At 42.8% G+C, this 21,984-nt stretch overlaps 1 protein-coding gene across 1 annotated transcript in view; it reads right to left on the bottom strand.

Annotated features, from left to right (window-relative positions):
* The window catches only part of CPED1 (cadherin like and PC-esterase domain containing 1), a 227,849-nt gene that overhangs the window by 41,895 nt on the left and 163,970 nt on the right, over positions 1-21,984 (bottom strand). The window contains exon 17 of the mRNA XM_075015052.1: positions 679-796. Coding sequence (XP_074871153.1) covers positions 679-796 — 118 coding nt within the window. The remainder of the gene's footprint in view (positions 1-678; positions 797-21,984) is intronic.

Here is a 21,984-nt window from a genome sequence, read left to right as displayed (position 1 = left end):
ACAGGCAAACTATCATCCATGAGGAAACTTTCACTCAGAAAAAAAGTCTTAAACACAGGCTGCCTATACTAATCATATAAGTAAAATATGTAAATAAAACAGTCTGGCTATGTCTACACTAGCTCCCCCCTTTCGAAAGGAGGATGCTAATGAGATACTTTGGGACATGCTAATGAGGCACTGCAATGAATATTCAGTGCCTCATTAGCATAATGGCAGTCACAGCCCTTCAAAAATGTCACTTTCGATCGCACACAGCTTGTCTACACGGGGTCCTTTATGAAAGGACCCTTCACACTTTGAAATCCCCTTACTCCTATTTGGTTCAAAGTGTGCGGTGTCCTTTCAAAAAGCGCCCTGTGTAGATGAGCTGTGCGCAATCAAAAGCGACACTTTCAAAGTGCCACGGCTGCCATTATGCTAATGAGGCACTGCACATTCATTGCAGTGCCTTATTAGCAGATCCCAAAATGTCTCATTAGCATCCCCCTTTCGAAAGGGGGCAGGGCTAGTGTAGACATAGCCTCTGCGTAACAACAAATCTTAACTTTGCTTGTGTGTTTTGTTTGAAAGATAAACAAAGAAATAAAGAAAGGACAAGGAGAGTTTTATGATTTGATTTAATCCAGGGGTGTAGGTATTCACTTTTAAAAGGGAGAATAGATATTAGGAACCTACCTTTTGTGTCTCCAGCTTCACAAGTCTTAAACCGTGTCTGTGAAATAGCTGAAAGGTACTCAGGAGACAGTGGCTGTAATCCACAGGATTCCTCTGGCTGAATTAGTGAGCCACAATCCTGAATTACAAGGAAATTAATTAAAATCACAGTACCACAGTCAAAGCATTAGAGAGTACACATGGAATAAAAAACTTTATTTCAAGGAGATCAAATGGGAGAAAAAGTATTGGTATTAATTCTGAAATCCATTTGCCCTTCTCCATTCACATATGCACTATACACTTGCTACTGATTTGCAACAGACTTTGCCAACCATTGAGCAGTTGCCTGTGCATTGGTCTTCTATAAAAATACAGTAAAAGTGCGGTTATCCAGCACCCAGATAACCAGCACATTGGATTAACCAGCATGCTGCGGGGCTGGTTACCAGGCTGGGGACAGCTGCTGTGGGGCTGGTGGCCTCACTCCAATATCCAGCACACTTGATTATCCAACACCCCCAGTTCCTCGGGGGTGCCAGATAATAGAGATTTTCCTGTATATTTTAAATTCTAGTAGCTATGTAATTCTTACTTGCTCCCGCATTAATTTCATATGGAAGAACTACACTCACACAAAACATTTACTTGATTATATGGGCCAAATTAACTTCAAGAAATGCATGCATAACCACAATCTCATGTGCAAGGGGAAAAAAGACAGACAAGAAAGGAATCTCAAGGGGAAAAAATGATTGAGCTGCCCAGAAGGGCTGGCTTGGAAAGATTATTAGTGGAGGTGGGAGATGGACATAATGAGATACAATTTATCTCAAGTGACTGGGTCACACATTCTACAGATAAGGAAGACCCAGTAAGTATCCATGTACTCTACTGAGTGATATACATATATAATACTCTATGCCAATGAATCATATAATTAAAATATTTTTCTTATAAATACTATTTTTATTTTCACAATTATAGTAAATGTGTGTGTGTGCACTGAGAGCTACGACTAATACAAATATGATGTCTTTGTGTCTAGAAATAAAGATAAATTTTATTCAATACACAGAGAATACTGAAGTACTAAATTACACTTATGTGATGGAAGAGTATACACTGCATACGTAACCCACACAACTATTGGATGTGGGTCACTGGCCCATGTAGCGGAACTTAAAGTATTTATAGAGAAAGAATACTTGTCAGCTACAGTCTTAGCTGAGAGGCAAGTGGCTTTTAGCTTAAACTGTAGAGGTTCATGAACTAAGGTCCTAGGTTCAAGTCTACCTGCAGGTGGTTACACAAACACATCTTGTTGAAGGGCCTCCTTTCTTGCAATTTGATCCTGGCTACTAGATGTTATGGGTTTCAAAAAAACATAAAATGGAATTTAATTCATGTTTGGCACTTTAGAAATCTGGCATAGCAGTCATTTTAAAATTAAATGTCTGAAAGTTGGCAGGCGAATGAGTTTCATTGGCTTCAAGGAAATGTCTGTCTGAAAATTGCTTTAGGGATCTGATCATATGAGGCACCATGAAATTCCAGTGATTTCAATGGGACTCTTCAGGTGCACAACAATCACTGGAATTAGTAAGACTTAACAGGCTTGAGCCCTTATGTTTTAAATAACGTATAGTACTGACATTGTTCTTGCACATATAATATACACACATACATCTGTGCTATTGTGTAAATGGTAAAATTTGAATTGCCTCGCTGTGAGGATAAGGGACTGGACTTCACCTCTTGAGGTCCCTGATTCTATGACTCTATGGCTACGTCTACACGTGCAGCCAACATCGAAATAGTCTATTTCGATGAATAACGTCTACACGTCCTCCAGGGCCAGCAACGTCGATGTTCAACTTCGACGTTGCTCAGCCCAACATCGAAATAGGCGCAGCGAGGGAACGTCTACACGTCAAAGTAGCACACATCGAAATAGGGATGCCAGGCACAGCTGCAGACAGGGTCACAGGGCGGACTCAACAGCAAGCCGCTCCCTTAAAGGGCCCCTCCCAGACACAGTTGCACTAAACAACACAAGATACACAGAGCTGACAACTGGTTGCAGACCCTGTGCCTGCAGCATAGATCCCCAGCTGCCGCAGAAGCAGCCAGAAGCCCTGGGCTAAGGGCTGCTGCCCACGGTGACCATAGAGCCCCGCAGGGGCTGGAGAGAGAGCATCTCTCAACCCCCCAGCTGATGGCCGCCATGGAGGACCCGGCAATTTCGACGTTGCAGGACGCGGATCGTCTACACGGTCCCTACTTCGACGTTGAACATCGAAGTAGGGCGCTATTCCTATCTCCTCATGAGGTTAGCAACTTCGACGTCTCGCCCCCTAACGTCGAAGTTGGTGCCGCTACTTCGAAGTAGTGTGCACGTGTAGACGCAGCTTATCTGTGATATTAAATCACTATATTATAATTTACTTTCTATATGAAAAGGTGGTTGAATCCCTGCTTAAGTGCTTAGTTGAGCTGCAAGTATGGTACCATGACAAATGCCTGCACAATATAGTGCATACAAGTTTTTTTTGCAATAAATGTGAAGATGAAAATCTGACATGCTACAGAGATCAAAAATAGTAATTTTGTTTTTAATGACACATAAATATGAAAATCTGACTGCAACATATATTATGCCATATACTTAAATACGCTGGCTAAAGTAAATATTCTCTTGCAATTTCAGTTCTCTAATATTATTTTTAATTTCACATATCACTATTACCTTTAAACAATTATAAACATACCAGCAGATTTACTCAGCATCCTTAACACGATTAAGGTTTTTTAAATAAAAGGAAAATGTACATGCTTTTTTTAAATTATTATATTTTTAAAAATTACAGTGTTATTTTTATCAAGTTAATTCTTATTTCAGATGTTTTAAAATTGCTACAATTTTTCCATTTAATTTTTAAGCGAATTTTTTAAAAATGGGAATTCCATCAAATATATTTTTTCTTCATATCTATAATTTGCCATGTTTTAACAAAAAAGGGCTATAATCAGTTTGGTTTCCAGTAACATTGACTACTAGTTTGCAAACCTTAAGCATTAATTTAGCTGTTTCAAAACAAAGCACTATTCCAAATTTCTCCATTTTATCTCTTTTCTGTAAGGTTTATGGAGAAGCAATCCTATTGCAGGTTCATCCTATTATATTGGATTCAGACACTTTCAACATTCAGTCACTTGTATCAGCTTTGAAGACCGTACTTTATTTGGTAATTCTGTCTCTTTTCTGTTTGGTTTTATGAGTAGCAATCTCTTTCTAGGTACCTCCCATTTTCCAGGCACAACCAAACCCTTATGCTGCTTAAAGTCATGGTAAGAAGAAGCTGTATACTGAATTTGGTGGCCCTAGCTCTTAACATTTAGGAACAATTCTTTGTCAAACAGAAAGACAAACTCTGTAAAATATATAGTAGTCTATACAGTGGCAAACATAGTTTAAATAGCCAGAATAAACCATATAAAGAATGATTATTTTATAAAAAGATTTTTCAGGAGGATACGATTACATGTTTAGAAGTAATAGAATATCCAGATCTGAAGAAGTGGGTCTGTCCCACGAAATCTCCCCACCTAACAAATTTTCTTTGTCTTTAAAGTGTTACAAGACTCCTTTTTTGTTTTGTGAAGATGCAGACTAACATGGCTACCTCTCTGTGACTATTTAGAAGAAGATAGTCAATTAATAGTTCCCCTACTCTTGGAATTATACTGATTTTTGTTTATTTTTTTATTTTACTGAAATGATAGCAAAATAAATCCATCAGCTAACATGTATTTAAAGCATTTACTCTTGTTTCTCAAATGCACAACAATCAAACTACTTAGAACAATGTTTTTAATATAATAGACTTTGCCTCAACCTTCAAATTAGAACTATGAATGAATGACAAACAATATTTAGGTGCTTAAAGCATTGGGCTGAAATCCTGGCTGCATTTATGTTAATAGATTTTTGTCACTGTCTTGAATGGACCCAAGAAGTCACCCTTGAACTCCCTAGATACTAGTGTACCCTGATTTTTTCAGATATACCCCAAACACAACTATCAGGCCTCTCCTATAAGGTCTGATTCAAAGCCCATTCAAATCAGTGGAAAGACTGTCATTGATTTTGAAGAGAATCCTCTTAATGCACAGGGCTAACAGTAAGGAGAGACATTTATCTCTGTTTTTTTTGCGCTACCAACTTTCTCCCAGTTTAGCACTTCACAGTTAAAGAAGGTTGACATAACCAAATGAATGACACCGAATTCTTCTAGTGTCAAACCGTGATATCCTCATGGAGTCTTGGAGTCTGGACACACTGCACAGATATTTGACAGCATTACTTACATTAACATCAGAAAGCTTCTACCATGCAGCACAACAATTCACACGAGGCTTCACAAGGAAGGCCTAAATTCCTGAAAAGCCTGCTCTTTGCTCTCAACACAGTGCCATAAGATAACTTAACGGGTATTTTCTTGTTCAGACTTGTGCACAGTGTAGGTGTTTCAACAAAAAAAAAAAAAGAAAATAAAAAAAACATTCTTTGATTTCAACTGCATTCACTGGGAGAGATCATCAAGAGCAAATTTTGTCTGGCTGGCTTATATTCACTGGGTCAGTTTCATTTGTTAAAAAGCAAGCACGGACTTTCATGTATTACAGAAAATCTTTAAATTATGTGGAATACAAAACTTGGAGATCACTGTTTGTTTAATATCAAAATTTTCAATTCAGAACATCTTACTGCGAGAGGCTGTGGTACCTGTAATACTTGAAGGAAATTCATTTTTGCTTTTGCAGAGGACTAATCTTTTATGATCAAAGATGTATTTAGTGTTGTTGTATAAAACTGGAGCTGAGGCAGCCAGAGGTCAGGAACTAACATTTACTCTAGCGCCACGTACAGTACATTAAGGGATTTATTAACAACCCGTGGATTTGTCAAGTTCCCTACAGGTACTGCAGTGCCAAGAGACCCCTCTTGCCATGCCCAAAGATGAATTGTTGTGTGATCTTAAGTATGTTAACAACTATCTCCCACTGCAAAGCTGAGAGGCAGCCAAGCACATGTAAATGAAATTTTCCCCTTGCTGCCTACGCCTGTGAATACTCATTTTTAAAAGAAAGACAAAAAAGAGGCTTGAATGCCTGGACTGATATCAAAAGAAAACTCCACTAAAATACGTATGTCAATACATAGGTAGAATTAATTTTTCATATGCCTGGTTTGGCTTTTTATTTGTAAACTTCATTTCCATCCTTAACAGAAAGATTCTGAGGCAACAGCAAAAAAGACAGCAAAGCTTTCCTATGTATGTCTATGTAAGCTTCCTGTCATCGCCAATAGTTAGAAGAGGAAATTTCTGGAATCCAGCTGTAGTGTGAAGAGGAAACCATATCCCTCTACAACAGTCTATGTAGTAAGCTGGCTCTTACATAGGAAGCATCAATTCCAGCTTTTCAACAATTGCCCTAAGTTTTCAGCGCTACCATATAACTATGTCAGATTATTAATTTAGATCTAATCATTCTGGATGTTTTGTCTCACCTAGAACATGAGAAGTGACAGGTCGCTAAGTAGTTACCAGTGCCTATAACTTTTAAGGCTGTAGTAAAAGCATGCTCCTGAGAAGTGAGAGACCCCCATTTCAAACCCTCTCTCACACTCTGGCAGAGACAGGGGAATCTTGGTGTCCTCCATCCTAGAACAGAGCTCAAACCATTGGACCAAACCCAATAACACAGGCACTTCCTCCTCTCGCATTTTGAGTGGGCCTAATTTGAGCACACCAATCAGATTGAGCCCCACATGCAAGTTAGGTGGCCAAATCCCTGTCTTCCCCTGGCTTGTGAATTGCTTCTGGGCTGAACCAATGAGGTAGTCTCAGAACACTTAGGCTGTGTCTACACTAGCACTCTTATTTTGAAAGAGACATGCAAATGAGGGAAATTGAAAATGCAAATGTCTGGCACCTCATTTGTATATTCTTCTTTCAAAAGAGTTTTTTTCGAAAGAAGAAAAGCAGTGTAGACGTGGCTCTTTCTAACGTAAACCCCATCTTTGAAAGAACCCTTCCTATATTTTTTTAGGAAGAAGGGTTCTTTCAAAGACGGGATTTACTTTTGAAAGAGCTGCGTTTACACTGCTCTTCTTCTTTCAAAAGAGGAGTATGCAAACGAGGCACCAGATATGTAAACATGTACTTAATTTGCATTTTTGATTTACCTCATTTGCATGCCTCTTTTGAAAGAGGAATGCTAGTGTAGACGTAGCCTTAGGCTACGTCTACACAGCAGTGTTATGTTGGAATACAATAGTCCAGAAGAGATTTTTCTGGAATAGCTTATTTTGAAATAGCACATCTGCACACACATGCACATTGAACTAGTGCTCAGATATTCTGAAGTAGAGCCTCCACACTGATTTGCCAGCAGGGTTTCCTGGGTGGGGCTGGAGGCCCCGTATGTCAAAATGTGCCTATTCCTGGTCCATGCAGCCCATATTCTGAAATATCTATTTTGGAATAGGTGCTAGTACTCGTAGAATGAGATTTACAGAATTCAAAATTATTTTGAAATAGTGGTTTTGCTGTGTGGATGCTTGCAAAGTTATTTTGGAATAGCAGCCATTATTCCAAAATAATTTTGCTGTGTAGACATATCATTAGAGGAAAGCAGCAGTACACATGTGCAGATGCAGAAACACAGGGTTGTAGGGAAATCTTCCTCTGAAAAATTTAGGCGCTAAGTGAATTTACATGCCTACAGGGTTTGGTGGAAGTTTCATGGACTGCAATGGAGTCAAAACTGGGATTTACCCCTAAAACAGGAAATTAGGTGCTTATGTCTGGAATTTAAGCACCACGGTATATTTTTGGCTCTCACCGGAAGAAACAAGTAACATTGAGAGGTTCTCCCTACCAGCCCCTCTGAACAAATAAAGCCTTAGTGTACCAGAACTTATCCTGAACTTGTGGTAAATGTATAACTGAGTTCATGGACAACATATTTTTCATATGAAATACCATGGATAGGTACCGAGCAATGTAATCCCATCTCCTTCAACCACAACAAACCCAAGCTTGTCCAGAACAGTGGAAGAGATAAACCTTTGTTCATCAAAATTGAGCAGAAGAGGCCTTTCACAACTCTCACTTGATTTCTGAACTCTCCGCTACACTCTTCCTCCTTACAAACCATGCACTCATTGGCTGTCTGCAGCTGATCAGATCTCCTTTAGGTCCCTATGACACGCCTGGCCTCCCTTTACAAGCATTGGCTTTATTGCCCTACTTCATTTAATTAACTCTGTCTACATTTTAGAAATGGCAGAATCAAAAATCTTGTGAAGCAGGTAATTTGGAATGTTCTCTTAGTCTTTAAAGGCTCACTGGGGCTAGTTGATCTGGTTCTATTTAAACTAATGCATATTTCTCATTAAATCCTTTCATCTCTCTCTTTGTAGTCTATCTAGTTCTCCTTTTTTATACATAGTTGAAGCTGGATGAAAAGTGATTAAAATGGTACTATGGAAGGAATGCTCATAACATTAGTCGGAGAATGAGCTCATAAAAAGTGAAATTATAACTCATTGGGAGGAAATGATTTGTGAGCAGATGGATTAGTTCCATGCTATTAACTTTATTAATATTGTAGCAACAAATGATGGAGCAGTCAGCACGCTGGCTTCTATTTAACTTGCTTTCAATAGCTGGTTAAATTAATCAGTGATAGATGAACCACCAATGATTCAGATGCTCTGTTTGATTCAGCTCAACACCCCAAAATTTAGCTGGTTAAATGAAAACCTCTCAGGATTGCAAAAATGAAAAAAAATGCAAGTGTCTGTCTCTTGAGATATTTGAAGTACTTGAAATCAATTGGAGCTAGGCATCTAAAGATGGATTTGCACATTAGTTTCTCTGTGCTTCAGTTCTCTGTCTGTAATAATGGAATAAGAGGCCAGGACTGTTGTGAAATAACATTAAAATTATTCTCATGAAAACAGAGTCTACAGTTAGAGAGGGCCATAAAATACCATAGTTAGATAAAAAGGGAAGCTTGTAAGGTAAGATTTGGATGTTGTTCTTCACAGCATTTGGCTTCAAATTGCAGAGTTATGAGGGATATGAAATGTTGGGAGTCTGACAATATTGGCAGAGCAAGGCATGATTGACCATTAGCGCAATGAAGTGGGTGAGGTAATATCTTTTGGACTGGGCCAACTTCTGTTGATGGAGAGTCCCGCTCTCAAGCTACACTGAGATCTTCCTCAGGTCTGGGAAAGGTACTCAGCCCCATCACTGCTAAAAACTCAGTCAGACAGATAGCTTATGAGCTAATTACTTACACTAACCTATCTGTTTGACCCTGTATTTAGCTGTGACAGTCTGAATATTTTTTCCAGACCCAAGGAAGAGCTCTGTGTCGCTCAAAAGCTTGTCTTTATCACCAACAGAAATCAGTCCACAATACAAGAAATTAGCTCATTCACCTTGTTTTTCTACTATGTTGGGACTGTAACACCACATACAACTGACAAGATACTCTGGATTTTCAGTTTTGTGTAGGACTATAATATGAATCTTTTTCATGCCATTTTCTTTTCCAATCCTGTATATTCACCTAGAATATTTACAAAATAGTGACAAACCTACTGTTGCTCTAAACACTGAAGGAAGAACGTAATGTCTACACTGGTGTCTTTGGACATCTAGTCCCCCTAGATACCTTGCAACTCAAGGCACTGAAATACTTTTGAAAATCTGGGTCTAAACACCCATTGACCGAACTCTGGCTACAAATGTCTCATCCTGAGACCACAGCAGACGTAAAATAGCTTCCTCTGCCATGAGAATGGTACCTCAGGAAACAAATGTGAAATTATTTTGCTAAGTTTGAACTCTTATCAACAGAAACATTTCAAGTTCCATACTACAACTTAAGTAAATTTATGTCTTGTGTTAACAATATTAATGAACAATTCCAGTCAGAATGAGGGGACGTGGGCAACGGTTTGAAACGACCACCCTCGCCACAGCCCAGTGGTGAAGGCAGGGCTTCTGGGAACCATCCTTGCTCTTAAAAAAATGAGTGCTCCTGGTAGAGAGGAAGATAGCTGTATAAAGCTCTTCTACAGGTTCTCCTGCAGGGTGACATTAAGGGCCTGGTTCTCTAGTTTGAAAGGATGTACATGTAGCTGAATTGAATTTCAGCACCTGTCTAAAGGCTGACTGAGTGTATTTGTGGGGTGAGGACAAGGTATGCATTTCTGCTGGCAAATGCATCTGCAAGCTCACAGTACTTGTAAGGTATTTCTGTGATGGCAGAAAGGATGGTTGGGGGCATGCCCAGTTCCTGTCGGCCTGTTTCCTCACGGTAGATATTCCCCAAGTAATGACATGAACAGCAGAGGATACCAGTCCTCTTTGGTCTCTGGAAGGCAGAATCACTGGCATTAGTGAGTGAAAGTGTACTGTCCCTTGTCACCAATGGATACAGTGACTATGAGTAGACAGCATTCCCGGGATGACCAGAGACTGTGAGACCTGAATCAATGTGAACTGAAGAGTCTCTCTGTGCCTCTAAAGATCCTGTGGACCATAGCCACATCCTGGTATATAACATTACCCGAGGTCCCTGAGTAGGTTAGAGCCTTCAAGTAGGCCACCGAGCTTATCGGGAGTAGTAGCTGCAATGGCAGTTGCAGATGCATCAATAGTGGTGCTCAGTTGCTGTTGTCCTGCCAGGGGCATGGAGGTCAAGAGTCTCTGAAGAGGGAACGGGATTGGAACAGCTCACCCCTTATTGGGGCTTAGGCTTGGTGTTTCCTGAGACCCCAAATTTGTCTGATCTTTGCAGTCCGTCTCTAGGGCCGTGTCCACACTATCCAAAAACTTCAAAATGGCCATGCAAATGGCCATTTCGAAGTTTACTAATGAAGCGCTGAAATACATATTCAGTGCCTCATTAGCATGCGGGCAGCCGCGGCACTTCGAAATTGACGCGGCTCGTGGCTGAACGGCTCATCCCGACGGGGCTCCTTTTCGAAAGGACCCCACCTACTTCAAAGTCCCCTTATTCCTATGAGCAGATGGGAATAAGGGGACTTCAAAGTAGCCAGGGTCCTTTTGAAAAGGAGCTCCGTCTGGACGAGCCGCGTCAATTTCGAAGTGCCGTGGCTGCCCGCATGCTAATGAGGCACTGAATATGTATTTCAGCGCTTCATTTGTAAACTTCAAAATGGCCATTTGCATGGCCATTTTGAAGTTTTTGGATAGTGTGGACACGGCCCTAGAGACGGACTGCAAAGATCAGACAAATTTGGGGTCATTTGCATGGCCATTTCGAAGTTTTTGGCTAGTGTAGACACGGCCTTACTGTTTTAATCATAGAAACTGATTTCATGGATTTTTATTAATCATCATCTCTTTAAAAAAAAAAGACACTGAGTAAAGGTTTGCCTTACGGTCCATAGCAGACTGACAATATACAGTAGGGGTCTCAACATTCACGAGGGTTCCGTGTTGAGAACGCTCGCGAATGTTGAATTTTGCAAATACTGCATGACAGCTGCTCCTGCCTGGAGCCCAGCTGCTGGCACTCCCTATCCAGGGCCCCAGGAGAAGTGGTGGCTGGTGGTGCTCCTGCCCAGAGCCCCAGGGAAGCAGTCACTGGTGGCCACTCGTGAATAATTCAGTTTGTGAACCTTAGGTTTGTGAATGTTGAGACCTTACTGTAGTGTCCTTATATGCTGATGGCCTTCTGTAGACCAGACAGCATGCAGGTAGCTTTCACAAATGGACAGAAACAGATTGCATGCAGTCAGTGCCCAATGAACAGACTGAGGTTACAATTCACCCTGCACTCCATAGCAAGGAGCTCTCAGCAATCTAACTCCTTCCTCGTCATTTTATTCACCCTGAGTGATCAAGCAGCTGATAGCTGAACTAGCCTATCACCACAAGGGCATATAATTATTTTTGAAAAACTGAGTAATGTGCTCAGTGGCAGCACTTAGTCAGCTGCCCATGATCCTGATCAATAAGGTTGAATTGCAACTTCACTATGGACTGAGGTTAGAAGAGCAAACCCTTGAGCAAGCTTAGTATTGAGGAAAAAAAGGACATTTTAAAATCAGCACTCTTACATAAAATGCTACTGCTCCAATACCAGAACAACCACCAAAGGAGGCCTGACTCTGCAAGGTGATGAGCAATCAGGACTCTGAGCAGCTCACAGGACTAGTCCCTCACATAACTAAGCATTTGCCTTCCCCAGAAGTTACATAATTTTCCTACCAGCATACACTTACTCCTGAGTGTATGCAGAGGTCTTCCAGAGTGTATATCATCAAGTCAGCTAGATATGTGCCTGGTTTTGCAACAGGCCACATGAAAAGCACTAGCAAAGCCCATACAAACTAAAATTTGATACAGATAATAACTAGTTTATACTGCTCTATATAAAATGTAGTACAGTTATATTCCAAGAGATGGGTTCTGGGACACTTCTGTATTTTTATGTCTGATTTTATAAGCAAATAGTTTTTCACCTAAATGAAACTTGGGGATATGCAGAACAAATCTCACTCCTGAAAGGGTAAAGCAGCCTGGAAAGGTTGAGAGCCACCGTCCTCAAGTACTTTACAATGGGGCTGATTCACATATCTCAGTTATGAGCCACAACTGGCTTGTCACTGCTCTGGCAACAAAACCTGTTGTCACTCTGAGGCACCGTTACACTACTGGAAGTTGTAAAGTGCTTCAGCAACAGTTGGGGTCTTATTTTGTCCCAGCTGATGCTCTGGGTAGGGGACTGGAGTTGTTTCACTGGAAGGAAACTCAAGTGAAACAAAGCTAAATAAATGGTTATTAATGAGTTATCATCATTTGTTGCGTGCTGGGAAGTGGCTTTGCACTGTCATATTATCATACCCTGAAAGGTGCTGAATGCCTTCCAAACAGGTACTGAATGCCCAGTACTTTCATTGACCTCATGGGGAGCCTGTGGGTACACACAGTAGTCCAGAACTGAGCCTTGGTAAGCTTAGCACACACCTCAGCAAAACAAATACAGGTTGAAACTATCTCGTTCGGCATTCGCTTGTCTGGCAACATCCCTCATCCAGCAGCACCATGGATGTTGCTGGGTCAGGGAGCTCCAGCTATGTGGGCTGGAACAGCGCCCTGCTGGTGGCAGGGAGCCCCACTGGCAGTTCACTCTAGGCAGCCACAGGGGCTGCCCTGGGGCAGGGAGCCCCTCTACAGAGAGCCCCACTGTGGGAAGCCCAGTCCTAGCTGGGAGCCCCACCAGGACCCCTGTGGCGGGGAGCCAGTCTGGAGCCCAGATGGGCATGAAGCCCTGCCAGCAGCTCTGCAGTTGTGGGGACCCCAGCTGTGCTGGGGGAGCCCAGCAGCCCTGTGGTTGGGAGTTTGCTGGGTAACAGAGTCCCACCGGCAGCCTAACAGCCACAGGGACCCGGGCCATGTTGTCCTTACCCTCATGCACTTCAAACAAGTGAGTGTTCCCCTTAAATCTATCCTATTTGAAACCAATGTAACTACTCCTATGCGTATGGTTGGGAATTTGCATGTGTGCTTTGCTGGACTGGGGAGTGCTAAGCACATTGCAGGATCAAGCCATCCCCCTGCTGCGGGTGTGAGATAAGGAGGTTCTTTGTCCCCAGGAGCAGAGTCTTCTCTCGAGCTTTTCTCTCTAGCTGACAGCTCCATTTGCGAGCTGTCAGCTAGGTAATCTTGCCTCAGGCTGCACAAATCTGTTCTGGCTCGACAGATCCGTAAGCAGAGCTGTTGGAAATACAGTACACATGCACAGTGCCTCTCCCCACTAATTACCTAATTGCCATGTAAGACAGGTGGCTTTAAAGGTGGCTGTGGTCTCTCACCATTTGAAAGGGGAAGGCTATGAGCTGCTAAAGACTTCTCAGGCTGTTTTGGCTGTGGAGACTTCAAGAACTTGCCTTGAGTAGTAATGGAGTCAGAAAAATAATATCCTAACCCTAACGACCCCAAAGCTAAACCAAATCTTTCCTAAACAAAAAGCAGTCAAGTAGCACTTTAAAGACTAGCAAAATAGTTTATTGGGTGAGCTTTCGTGGGACAGACCCACAGTGGGTCTGTCCCACGAAAGCTCACCCAATAAACTATTTTGCTAGTCTTTAAAGTGCTACTTGACTGCTTTTTGTTTTGATAGCGTATAGACTAGCACGGCTTCCTCTCTGTTACAAATCTTTCCTGAAATGGTTGATTAACTTTTCTTTTGCAGTTATTTTTCATTGTCATGTCCTTCTGTGCTTATGGGTTTTCTTGGAGACCAGAAGCAGGAAAGCCAAAATACCTCCAGGAAGATGACTCTTGAAGTATTTCTGACTGGAATGTAAGCAAGCAGCCTCAGAAATTCTACAGCCAACACTGTCCCCATGAGATTTCCTGACCAATTTTAAAGGCACAAAAGGCTGAACTAAGTCTGGATGAGTATAAACCCTGGGGTGCTCACCCCAAGGGAACTCAATACATTTTGAAACTCCCCCAATACTTAGAACATCATCAAATAGCTATATGTATTAACCAACATGAGAGCCAATCTAACGCAAACTTGTATTCAAGTTAACAGATAGAACCAACAACACAAAGAATTCTTGGCTAGTAAAAGGAAGGCAGTAAACATTTATAACCTGAAAGAACACACACATAAAATTATATCCCCAATGATATACCTATGGAAAGAAGACTAGGTAAGAAATGTTGTTCATTTCCCTACCACTTCAAGGTTGCTCCCTTCAGGGGGTGTTCACAGTCTGGGGTCATGACCCTGCTGCTTGCTAAATTACTAAATTCAGTTTGGTTAGTAGTATCCGGGGGAAGAATAGGATCATCCTGGTACAGCCAAGAAAGTTGCAGTGTGGAAAAGGTCCCAGTATGAAAACTACTGCCCTATTAAATATTTTCTAGTACATTTCCCACTCTAATGTAGAATATCATAATGAACAAGACAGCTAAAATGTACATTAGCTCCCTCTATTGGATGGAACCAAAACTGCTTCCAACAATACAGCTGGGGTTTCCAACCTATGGGCTGGGACCCCAAACATGAGTTACAAGTAGCTTTGTTAAGGGTCACCAGCAGCTCAGAGCTGCATGTGGCTCTTAAAGAAGCCCCCTGCAGCTCCTTAATGCTGTCACATCCAGTAGCTCTCTCTATTGATAGAGAAGCAATTACGCATTACTTAGTAGACTCTTGCAGTAAGTAATTTTCACCCCCCCACCCTACCCCTTTTTTGCCCCCTTCTGTTCTATGTAGCTGATTTGTCAGTTTTCATTTTTTATTTATATCTTCCCCCTGCACCTGAGTGTGACCCACCCAGCCCCCACCCCAGCTTGAATGTGACTCCCCCAGGCTCTGAGTGTGGGGTTTAAGCTGGGGAAACATGGGGGAGCAGTCTGGGGTGAGGGCCTTTCCCCCACCAAAACTCAGATAATTTACTATAAGTGTCATGTTATTATTAATGTATTTTCCCTTTTTCTATGAAATAACTACTGGTCATATATAAACATGGGGGGGGCGCAATTTTATATTCTTGCCTCAGGCACAAAATTAGCTACTTACAGCTCTGCTCTCCCCCCCCCCCCGCATCTTTGAATTGCCAAAGGTCACCATGGTCAAAGTCACCAAGTCTTCCCGAATTGTCAAAATGGACCCCCATCTGGAAAAGGTTGGGAACTGCTGTAACACAGTAATCTCTTTCATAGGTGGCATTTCTATCATCCAAAAATCTCAATCACCAGCATAAGTAAATGTTAGTTATGTTTTCCATAAGTACAGTATAGTGGAAGTAAATACAAATAAATATAGCCCATATAGTATAAGCTTACTGTGTACAGTACTACTGTTGTTGGTAAATAAGGTACTCGGCATACATTTTTGCTTGTTTCTTAATATCTAATCTTGTTTTTCTTTACTGTTATGCATTGCTAGGTATACCTCTTTATTATCCAGAATATTTCAATAACCAGCAAACTCCTGGTCCCAGGGCTGCCCAATATGAAAGAATTTACTGTAGAGAATTTCCAGCTCAAAGTCTAGGAGTCTGTATTTCTTGCAGGAAGATCTAGATTCTGTCTAAGCTTTTATCGTGAAGCTGCAAATATGCAGTAGCAGTAGTCATGAAGTTTTAAGTGGCCACTTTTCTTACATTGTGATGAGAGAACCCTGCAATAACAAATTGATAATAAAGGGTTTTGCCTATTCCCCCTCCTCTGCAGCTTTATTGGTGAAAAACTGACACCTACTGCCATGTGCACTGAATCCCTTCATCACTTTAAAGCAAATCTCCAAGCTTCTCAGGACTTCACTGGGGGCAAGAAGTGCCAAGTTCTGAAGCCATTTCCACAACAAAGTTATACCAAGCGGATATCTTCTTCTTTTGTAACCCATCTATACCCTAAGATTCAGAAATGTGAAACAGCAAGGTTACACAGCCCAACCCCCTTTTCCTTCATACCTCATGGCCTCGTGCCTGCAGCAAAACTCGGTATTTATAGGTTAAGGGAACACATTTGTAACAGCCAAATTAGGCCACACTAGGGCTTTAAAACACCGAAAGAACCAGGGGATGGGGGTGGACAAGGAGGATGGCAGAATGATGCATACATATTTCATTTATATATTTGTACCCTACATTGTATGTGAAAGTTAATTTGCCGTGTTGTTCACATGACTGTACCACAATAACATAAAATCCCCCTATAATGGTCACAGGCCAGACTCTGTCTTTTAATGGGATTGGATCTAGTCGGAGTTTGTCCCATATATCTCCTTGAGACAAATTTGTGACGTTAGGGACATTTTTAAAAGTTAGAAAGTGAAGGACAATCACGTGAGAAGCCATCACCTCAGTGAACCCCCAGGAGTCTTATCTGAATTGATTTTCTTTCTTTACTCTATCTAAACTGAAAATAGCAGTCCTAAGAGACAGGGTCTTGGGATTTGTTATGCCCTATGCAGAATTATAAACTGGTGCCTCTACACCTGACTTGCTCTCAGTAACACAAATATAAGCACACAGTATTGGAACACTTGTCACGTGCCCTTCATTAAAACTAGTGTAAACAAATTAAACACATAGCAGCGCTGAGGGACTATGGCAACCCCCGCCCCCATATTGCTGACAATAACTGAACTTCCTATGCAGCAGCCGCTGCAGCAGCCCAGGTTCTCAGCTCAGCAGGAGGGAAAGGGATGAGGCAGCAAAGGATCAGAGCTGTCTGGTTCACCTCATGGAGGCAGAGACTGAGTTTCCTGATGAGACCTCTGTGCCCACTGCCTCATGCAGAATGTGCTGCTCTGGTGCATTCAGCTCGGTGACTGCAGCCATGCACAAGGAAACTACAGCGCGGGCTGGGTGCCTCCAATTAGCTCCTCACCCTCCTTTTGCCCCAAAGGCCTGCTCCGCCTCCTGCACTCCTAACCCCGTATCTTCCTCCTGCACCAACATGGGGAAACCAGCCTCGATGCAGCTGGCACTGCTGCTTGCTCTGCTCAGACACCACTAGGGTGCTGTGAGGAGCAACATCGGGGGCACTGTGTAAGGAGAGCACGAGAGTGGTAACTCCTGGTGCCTCACAGCGCAGCCCAGGTAGGGAAAGGAACCTGGATGCAGGGAGCCCTGGTGTGCGTGATTGTGGAAAGGGGGGCACTTTGTGTGTGTGCGAAAGCAACTATCAGAAGCCAAATCACCTGTCATATGTGGCTCCCACTAAAAGGGACCCATCACCCCATCTCATCCTTCACATTTCTCACAGGAACTGCCAGACTTTTATTAATTTTTTGTGTCAAATGAGGGGAATTTGTAAACTGTTTAAAACATTTTAAAAACAAAAATATGCAAACATACATTTTATTTACAGTGTCATTATTCACACTGGTCTTCCTACTCCTCCTCCACTCCACCCCCAGCAGAGAGGCACAGAGACTAGTACCAGGAACAACTATGCAGCTAAAATGACCAGGCAACCCTCCATTCAGACCAGGTGCACATCACCCGATCAAATCGAACCAGATCCACAACCCTGCCTAGACCAAATTGGACCAGACCCATGTCCCTCCCCTGACCTAACTGGATGTGACCCAGATCTCTCCCTAGACCAGGAGCTGATGGGTGGATAAGGCAGAGGGAACTGGAGGAGGTCCAATCTCCTCCAGGGGCACTGGAGGGGGTGAAGAGGGAGGGGGGAACTAGGTCTGGCAGAGGGAACTGGGTGTCCCACAGGGATGGAGAGTGAAGGGGAACTGGGTCTCCAGGTGCTCCATGGGGCTGAGCCAAGAGGGCTTGCCTGGAACTAGGAGCCCCCATGGCTCGGAATGTCCATCCACTGGTTGCTGGTGCCACTTCTTGCCCTGTATGGTACGGGAACCTGAGGCTCTACAGCCTTTGCATTCAAAGAGTGGTGGGGCTGGGGCAGGTGCACAAGGTTGCGGGGAAGTTGCATGCACAGTAACTTCCCAACAGTGCTGCTCCAGGTCCAGCATGAGCCAAGACTGCAGAGAGCGTGGGGGGTACACCATGGACGAGCCCAGCTATCCCCAACATGTGGCAGCCAGGAACCCCAGGACTGCCACTGAGACTCTTCCTTCCCTTCACACCACCAAATGGTATGAACCACTGGAGGGAAGAGGTGGGGCTGGAGCAGTGCCACAGAAGCTTAGGGCTCCTGACCACCCTGTCAAGCAGGTGCCCCCAGCTGTCAGCATGCAGGAAGCATTGGGCTGGGCCAGCACACTCCAATGCCAGTCCTTGCTCGTGGTGCCCCAAATGTTTTGGTGTTCTGCACAGCCACATATGCAGTGTGTGCCTAAGGACAGATTCACCAAAAGATAGAATCCAAAGGTTAAACTCCAGAGCTGTGTCTACACGTGCATGCTACTTCGAAGTAGCGGCACTAACTTCGAAATAGCGCCCGTCACGGCTACACGCGTCGGGCGCTATTTCGAAGTTAACTTCGACGTTAGGCGGCGAGACGTCGAAGTCGCTAACCCCATGAGGGGATCGGAATAGCGCCCTACTTCGATGTTCAACGTCGAAGTAGGGACCGTGTAGACGATCCGCGTCCCGCAACGTCGAAATTGTGGGGTCCTCCATGGCAGCCATCAGCTGGGGGGTTGAGAGATGCCATCTCTCCAGCCCGTGCGGGGCTCTATGGTCACCGTGTGCAGCAGCCCTTACCCCAGGGCTTCTGGCTGCTGCTGCTGCAGCGGGGGGATTCATGCTGCATGCACAGGGTCTGCAACTCGTTGCTGGCTCTGTGGATCTTGTGGTGTTTAGTGCAAGTGTGTCTGGGAGGGGCCCTTTAAGGGAGCAGCTGGCTGTTGAGTCCGCCCTGTGACCCTGTCTGCAGCTGTGCCTGGCACCCTTATTTCGATGTGTGCTACTGTGGCGTGTAGACGTTCCCTCGCTGCGCCTATTTCGATGTGGTGCTGCGCAACGTCGATGTTGAACATCGACGTTGCCAGCCCTGGAGGACATCGAAATAAGCTACTTCGATGTAGGCTTCACATGTAGACGTAGCCCAGAACACCAATAAAATATAAAACGCTAGAAAATTCAATTGTATAACAATTTTATTTATTGTAGTGTCTTTACTGTTGTCTTTACTCCTGAGTCTCTTCTTCCTTCTTCCACTTTATTTTCCACAACTATTTTCCACAACTAACCTTCAGGTGGAAAAAGCAGTAAGTCCTCTAGGGGCTTAATCCTACACCATTCAAGTCAGTGGGAATTTAGACCTTGACATCCTTGGAAAAAGGATCAGGTTTTAAGTGCGTTGAACCACTTAGGAGCTTAATCTTCTCATTCAGATACCTTTCATACCCTACAAATCATCTTACATGTCTCATGGGATTTGTGTCGTGCATGGGCATTTTGTCCTTCAGATGTTCAACAGCCCCAAGGACATACTGGTTTGAGGATGGGGTTTGGACAAAAGATATAACATACTAAATATATACATTTCAGTAGATAACCCCAAATTCCACTCAGAGCCTGTGCTGCCTCACAGACCTCCTGCCAGTTCTTAAGAACATGTGCAACTTTACGCACATAAACAGACTCATTGACTTCAAAGGGGTTACTGAGGTGTAAAAGTTATGGAGCTTCCAAATTGGGCAAACTATACACAGTATGGAGAACACCTTTCTATTCTAATCCATTTTCTCCATCTTTTCCCTTTCATAAGAGCAAGAAGATTCAAATCATGTAGCACTGACAACTATAATGACAATGAACATATGTGCACAATAAACATCAGGATCGTAAATAAATGTATTCATGCTAGTTTTTAGGATGCCATCTAGTTTTCTGGCACCTCATTATCACATTTATTCTTTTAAGTTTGCTGCACAGCATAAAAATGAATCCAAACTACTGTCAAAGTTACAAACAGTTAAAGATCCATTTCATATTTTTTCTGCAGAAAACTAAATATATAACAACAGTTTCTCTAAACATATTTCTAGCATAAGTAGTCAAAGTCTGTATGAACTTTGAAACTTCGAAACAGTTAATGATGGGAATAAACAGCCATAATGAAAAAGAGACTGTTGAGATAAAATTGGAAAATTGTAGCATTTTAGGTTTGTTGTTTTGGTATGGAACTGGAATAGCACTGTAACAAATCGCATTGTTAATAGATTATGCCCCTCTACATTTTTACATGTAGATTTGTATTTTCTCCTAAAACTTAATTTTATTATGAAAGAAATAATCAAATCCCTACAAAACCTGACATATCTTTAATCTGTGATTTAATCCTCTCTCTGTTTTTCAGTGAATGCAGCTACAAAGTACAAGAATTCTCCAAGGGGAACAAAAACAACTACCGTCTTTCATTCTCTTTCCCAAACCATGTTTTACCCAGCAGCAATCACAGTCTTCTTTAATTGATATCTGCACAGCACATAGCCCAGAACCCCAGATTTCATAGTTGACTGGCATGCACCAGACTCTGACAACCTCAAAAACAGAACTGAGAGCTTCTTCCTAAACATAAGCCTCACTGTAAACAGCCAAAGGTGGGTAGGTGATGCTAGCACCACTGTCTTTCCTTCATATTCATGACAGAGAAAGGGAAAGATTTAGCTGATAGCCAGGTCTCCATAAGTGTGCCACTGATAAATCATACTGTGTTGGCATGCTGTATCCATGGACTAACTGTCTTTTTGGCTAGTGCTGGGATTCTAGGTGCTACACACAGTGGAGATTACAGTTATGTTGCATTGCCACAGCCTCCCCCATGGGTGACTCTCTGTAAATCAGCATGGATTTCCCCCACTGTGTCCCAGACAATGTTTGGGTCTCATGGTTTACATAATCATCCTCCCCACAATATTTCACCTCATTACTTAGAAGGATAAATAGATTGTTTGGGATATCTATGAACATTTGTGAACGCTTATCCAGGCTCAAATGCCAATCCTTTTCAGGTGGATTTATTAATACTGCTTTTGCTCACTGAGGCCAGATCTACACTAGACCTTAAAGTCGATTGTAGATATGCAGTTCCAGCCAGTGCAGTTGCATAGCTGGAATCGATTTATCCACAATCAACTTGTCTGGCTATCCTCCCAGAGGGAAGGTGATGGAAGAAACTCTCCTGTTGACCTCACTTACTCCTCACAATATAGAAGTGTTCAGGGGTCAACTGTTGACCCCTGACAGCTTGATTTTGTGCATCCCTATTAGGTGTGCAAAATCGAATCCCAGAAAATCAACCCTGACCAGGTCGATCTCTCAGGTAGTGAATACATACCGCAAGTGCCAGAAAGTACACTAAGGCTAAATCTATACTAGGGAAATATGTCAATTACAAATACACAGTTCTAGCTACGGCATTTGCATAGCTAGAATCGACATATCAGAAGCGACTTACTTACCTAGGATAGACCTGGCCTCCATACTCTCACTTTTGACCTCCCATACTCTGTGATAGTATGGAGTACACTCATTCCTCCCTATGGCTACGTCTACACTAGCCCCAAACTTCAAAATGGCCACGCAAATGGCCATTTCAAAGTTTACTAATGAAGTGCTGAAATGCATATTCAGTGCTTCATTAGCATGCGGGCAGCCACGGCACTTTGAAATTGACGCGCCTCACCGCCACGCGGCTCGTCCCGACGGGGCTCCTTTTCGAAAGGAGACCCTGCCTACTTCGAAGTCCCCTTATTCCCATGAGCAGATGGGAATCCAGACATTTCTGGAGCTATGCCAGTGGCTCACCCCCA

The sequence above is a fragment of the Carettochelys insculpta genome, chromosome 1 (assembly GCF_033958435.1).
Source record: "Carettochelys insculpta isolate YL-2023 chromosome 1, ASM3395843v1, whole genome shotgun sequence".
Lineage (NCBI taxonomy): Eukaryota > Metazoa > Chordata > Testudines > Carettochelyidae > Carettochelys > Carettochelys insculpta.
The sequence above is the reverse complement of the archived record's forward strand: the minus strand, read 5'-3'. Positions and strand labels throughout refer to the sequence as shown.